Source organism: Miscanthus floridulus, chromosome 12 (assembly GCF_019320115.1).
Source record: "Miscanthus floridulus cultivar M001 chromosome 12, ASM1932011v1, whole genome shotgun sequence".
NCBI lineage: Eukaryota > Viridiplantae > Streptophyta > Magnoliopsida > Poales > Poaceae > Miscanthus > Miscanthus floridulus.
Genome location: NC_089591.1, coordinates 53,478,162 through 53,483,411, shown reverse-complemented (window position 1 = coordinate 53,483,411; position 5,250 = coordinate 53,478,162). Strand labels below are relative to the sequence as shown.

The following is a 5,250-nucleotide window of genomic DNA, read 5'->3' as shown; positions in this document are numbered from 1 at the left end:
ACAACGCTGACTTTGACGTGTGAGGCGCTTTCTTTGGCACCATCTTTCTTTTTGGTGTTTGATGCCAAATGGGGAGAAATTTGTTATAATGGACCAAATCTCTCACATGGAGTAGAGTGGTACATAGCACTTGTTCATGGCAGTCGGTCAGCGATCAGGAGCAGTAAATCACATCACACCATACATACTCCTACTTGATTAAGCAGCCGGCATAAGTCTTTTAGCAATATTAATAAAACTAATCAGCTGATTAGTATCTATTCCTAAGAGAAGCCTGACCAGCCGATGGCGCGATTGATTAGCTCTATAAGCACTAAGGAAGCAGTTAGCGAGGCAGACGCCGCGGGCCGTGCTGGGCCGCCCTACACCTTGATGAAGGGCTGGTATGGGCTCTGCGCAGTCTGGGCCGCAAGCGTGGTCCGGAGCTTCATGTCCTTGAGGGCAGGGTCCTCGAGGAGGAGCACCTTGTCCTTGTCCCTCACCCCGACCATGTGGAGGTGGTCGCCGTCCTCCCTCTCCTTGCCCTTAAACAACAGCCTCTGCTCCCGTGGCTCAAGCCCTGTCACCATGGAAAGTAGCGCCTTCAGCTCCGCTGCAACAATTTCGCATGGACACACGCGTTAGATCTCCAGCCCAATTTCTCGTGTTTGGTTTGTTTTTGTTTTCTGAAGAAGAGTAAATGAAACAGTTGATCTTTTTAAAAAAAAAATAGCAAACACACTTGTCCACAAATTATGAAGATTCGTTCCACTCAGGTTCCTTGTCTGAATGGTCATGTGTGGAGGATGCCCATGTCACTGATGTTTAATTGTCTCTCTACGCATGCCTGAACATCCCTGTTACCTAGGGCCATACTTGTGGTTTTGTGGAGTTGTTGAGGGTGACTTGGGTGACGACTGACGACACATTTACCAGTCATTTTAGTGCTGATGATGTAGCTGACTTGGCTAGTGGACACATGCCAATGGGGAGAAATGCAAGTGCTAACAGTGCCTTGATGGCAGGGTCTTGGCTCTGTAAACTGGGCGACAGGTGAGTCAACTGGCATTGGCCTGTTTAGTCCTCGCCAAAGTTGATTCTCAATACAAGTATATCCATGAGGGCCCAAACTTCAGCTGAACAGTTTTTTGTCAGTGTGTGCTGGATACTTGCATCTAGAACTAAACAACTTACTAGCTACTAGTAGTACTCTGCCACCAGCTTATTGTAGTTGTACCCACCTATGCAGAATCATAAGGATACTTGCATGCTAACCGTTCCAAAGCCTTCATAGTTGTTACAGGTGAGCTTTATGGAATATTCATCTTTTTATTAGCACAAAAAGGTGTGCTAATAAACTCTTTATTTAAGGGAGAAACCACAAAAGCCCAAAAAAAAAAATCATGCACGGTCAAAACAAGTTTCTAGGGGACACACGACACAACTAAACTCAGACAGAGCAGAGCTCTACCGAAAAACTGATGAGCAAATGAGCAGTTACAAAAAAATGTTCAGGCTACTATACACTCACCAAAAGTGCAGGTAGCCCCGATGGAGACGTCATGCCAGGAGAAGCCGGTGGCCACCCTGACGGTGATCACCTCCACGTCCGGCCTCCCGTCCCTCTTCTGCACCAGCATCCCTCCGGGCCTCACCTCCCACTCGATCTCCCCACGGCCGCCGCTGCTGGCATCCCCGCCGTCGCTGCTGCTGCTGCTGCTGCCGGCGTTGCTGCCCTTGGAGGAGCTCCTCCTGAACAGCTTCTTGGAGCACCTCAGCTTGATCATTGTGGCAACACCCGGCAAAGAGGCTGCTCGCTCCAGCAGCAATGGAGAGCGAGGAGGAGGAGGAAGAGCAGCAGCGAGTCACACTGAACTGGTGGTGCGGCCGTAGAGAAACTCGATAGGTCACTGTGTATATATAGGGGAGGAAATTAAAGGAACAGGAAGAAAGGGCCAGCAAGCCGAGGCCATGGCAGTGCGTGCACAGGACAAGCTTTAGGAGCGTGCGTTCGTTACTTCGGCCTTGGTTAGACTGAGGTTAGGAGCATTGTAGCATTTTCATTTATATTTGACAATTATTATCCAATTATGACCTAATTAGGCTCAAAAGATTTGTCTCGTAATTTACAATCAAACTGTGTAATTAGTTATTTTTTTATCTACATTTAATACTCCATGCATGTATCCAAAGATTTGATATGATAGAGAGAGAGTGAAAAAACTTGTATCTAAAACGAGGCCTTGGTTGAAGAAAAAATAAAGGTTCGCTGAGTGGGAGAGACAGAGGGGACAATAGGACAGGTGATCTTCGCAAAGTCCAAAACGGCTAGCTCACAAATGTGGAGCGGCTCTGCTCCAATTTGCAATCAGCGGGCTTCCACGAACCAGGGCTTCCATGAACCAGGGCTGACATGTGGAGCCATCCGCCCAGACTGTTTTGCTTTCCGTGTCGGCTCGAACACAATCACAGTGGTACCACTAGCGTCCGGACATCCGCGGCTGCTCCACCCGTCCGTTCGGATTCACGCGCCGTCGGTGGCAGCTCTGTTTCCCGCGCTCGCATCGAACTGCCCACCTCAAATCTGTTGCCCACCCTGGCTTGCCCCCGCCTCTTCCCACACCAGCGCGGCACCTCTCTCTTCCAGACTGTCTAGAAGACTCGCCCCTGCCTCTTCCGCAACAGCACCGCGCGGCCTATGCCTCCTCCGCACATCGCGGAGGCGCCCTGCGCCGCCTCCACGCGTCGATGGCCGCGGCTTAGCCCTGGCCGCCCTCATGGACACCAACACCGGCGGTATGCACTTGCAATATGAAACACTCGAATACAACATACATTTGAAACAGATAAAATATTTGGACATACGCTTGCAATATATGTGTGAAACATATGCAACATTTAGATAAAATAATTACAACATGAAAAAAATACTTACTGCAACATAAGATTAAAACAACTAAAATATTTGGAACATACTGTTGCAACATATGTGTGAAAACATATGCAACATCCAGATAAAAAATGATTGCAACATACGTCTGGAAACAGATAAAATATTTTGAACAAACGCTTACAACATGCTTCTGAAACACTTGCAACATATGCAACATGTGCAATATCTCCTGATTTATTTTTTGCAACATCCGTAAGAAACAAATGCAACATATCTTTGAAACGACTGAAACACCTGAAACATACATTTGCAACATAGGGGAGAGGATGCCTGAGGTGGTCGATTTCAGCCGGCGGGGTCGGAGCCGGCGGCGAGCAGCGGCACACGAGCACCACTGCCACTAGTGCCACCAGTACGGGGCTTGGCTCGGTGACGACGGTGGGGGATGGGGGTCTAGGAGCGCCATAGCCGCCGGGTGTGCAAGCTCGGTCGCCAGGGTGAGAGAGGGCACCGTCGGGGGTGGGGAGGGCGCCGCACCGGAGTGGAGGAGAGCCGTCGGGGCGTCGCGCCGGGGTGGAGGAGAGCCGCCCACTCCCCCGCAACACCGTGCGCGCCACCTCCATGGATCTCGCCATGGACGAGCTCATTACTAGAGAGGACGCTCCCGCCATGAAGGAGTTCACGAATGAAGAAGAGTGAGGGACCCCATTGGAGGATCCATCCTGCGCCACGCCAGACTCAAGTGCCACCTCCATGAGGAAGAGTGAGGGACCCCATCTTGAAGGGCGGTTACTACGCCATGGGAGCACAAGAGAGAGAGGAGGGAAGATGAGAGGTCAACGAGTACGTATGTTTTGGTGAATACTAGTGGGAACTAGAAAGAGGTCGATGTACGGTGAAAAGCGTGGATAAGAATGGGTGGCTAGGGAGGAGAGAGACCGATGTTGAGAGAGCTTCAGGCATGCGTCCGATAATTTTAACGGTGTCCGGATGCTCGTACAGTAGCATTACCGAACCACAATCAAGAAAGAAATGATGATAACGAACATTTTCTTATTAACACAAATACAGACTCGGACACTCACGTACGTACAGGCATAATAAGGCAAATGTCTTGTGACTAAACTGCTTGGCGAATTCGTGGGTAGTACCATTGTTCCCTTAGTAATAATACAATAAATGCAGTTCTCATTGTTCTCAGGAAAATTAATTGGGACATCATCTGTTGGTCCATTATTGAACAGTCACTGATATGATATGCAGGCTAGCTCTACACTATCCTTTATCCAGTTTAGACAAACATGACCTTCTTTTGATGATCATCGTTAATTACATGGTCTTTCTACATCTTTAGACAAATATGTTTGACATTTGGACTGTCGGGTCGTAAACATGGTGAAATTAAACAGCAGCCTGATAGAATAGTATTCATTCGTAGTAGAGCGTGCGCAAACCTGAGCCGCAATGCAAGAGCACGATGATTAGGGCGCTGTCGGTTAGGTCGTAAACCTACCGTGATTATTGTATAATTGCTGGCGGTTGTGGGCGCAGGTTTTCCAGCTGTGTCCCGCGCCTTCTGCTCGCCACTGATGCTGCGCGCACGTACGAACTGGCCTGGGAAAGCTAGCAAAAGCTGCTTAGCTGTAGGGAGATTTTATATGGTGTGATGTGTCATGTGTGTCGCAGCATTGCTAATCGGCGTTTGGTGTAGGAGCAGGAGCAGTATATTATCTGGGTTGATGAGCCTTAATTTAGGGGTGACTGTTTAATATTTTTTCCCTTTATTAGGACTAGACCAAAACATTAAACATATCCCAAGTAGATTAAGCTTATTCTTTGCAATACAGTCGTGATGCTTTGTATGACGACAAGCCTGTACTCTCTACACTGTAATATATACTTGTACGCAGGTGCTGGTCGCCTGGCTGGCACTCAACGGGAAGTATATAAGCAAATATATTCCTATTTGCAGATCTATCAACTTTTGGTTTTTTTTTAATCAGAATCATATAACACAACATAAAAGAATCAGGAGAAATGCAATAGTACGACGAGGATCATGGCGCGATGTATGAACTCAATGCCATCGAGAACTATCGTGAGGTGGAGCAGGAAATGGAAGGTCACGTGCTACTTATGTCGCGGTGAGGCAAGCGAAAAGAGTACGAAGATGGAGGGCGCAAATATGCCTACTAGATCCGAGCAAACTTGGTCCAGCCCAGCCGCCTTAGTGGACAAAGCATGGGGCCTTGGGCACAAACGGATATGCTACGTACAGGGCCTCTCTCTGTCCGGACGCCCTATCGGTGTTTGACGACTGTCAATTCGTCACGGGGTTATCGGAACGATATTCGAAGGGTTTCGACGTACGTAGAACT

The 5,250-nt window shown here is 48.5% G+C and overlaps 1 protein-coding gene across 1 annotated transcript; it reads right to left on the bottom strand.

The window, feature by feature from the left end:
• Window positions 1-298: 298 nt before the first annotated feature.
• LOC136498647 (BAG family molecular chaperone regulator 1-like) lies at window positions 299-1,801 on the bottom strand. The gene is made up of 2 exons (XM_066494533.1): window positions 1,511-1,801; window positions 299-592 (listed from the first exon to the last, which is right to left on the bottom strand). Exons 1-2 carry the CDS (start codon window positions 1,764-1,766, stop codon window positions 363-365), a joined length of 486 nt encoding a protein of 161 aa, XP_066350630.1. The 5' UTR covers window positions 1,767-1,801; the 3' UTR covers window positions 299-362.
• Between the last annotated feature and the right edge of the window lie 3,449 nt (window positions 1,802-5,250).

Excerpts from the sequence above, each read along its gene's own strand:
- LOC136498647 (XM_066494533.1), bottom strand. The coding sequence starts at position 1,766 with ATGATCAAGCTGAGGTGCTCCAAGAAGCTGTTCAGGAGGAGCTCCTCC. Across the intron at positions 593-1,510 it reads CGGGGCTACCTGCACTTTTG|CGGAGCTGAAGGCGCTACTT; the intron begins GTGAGTGTATAG and ends AAATTGTTGCAG.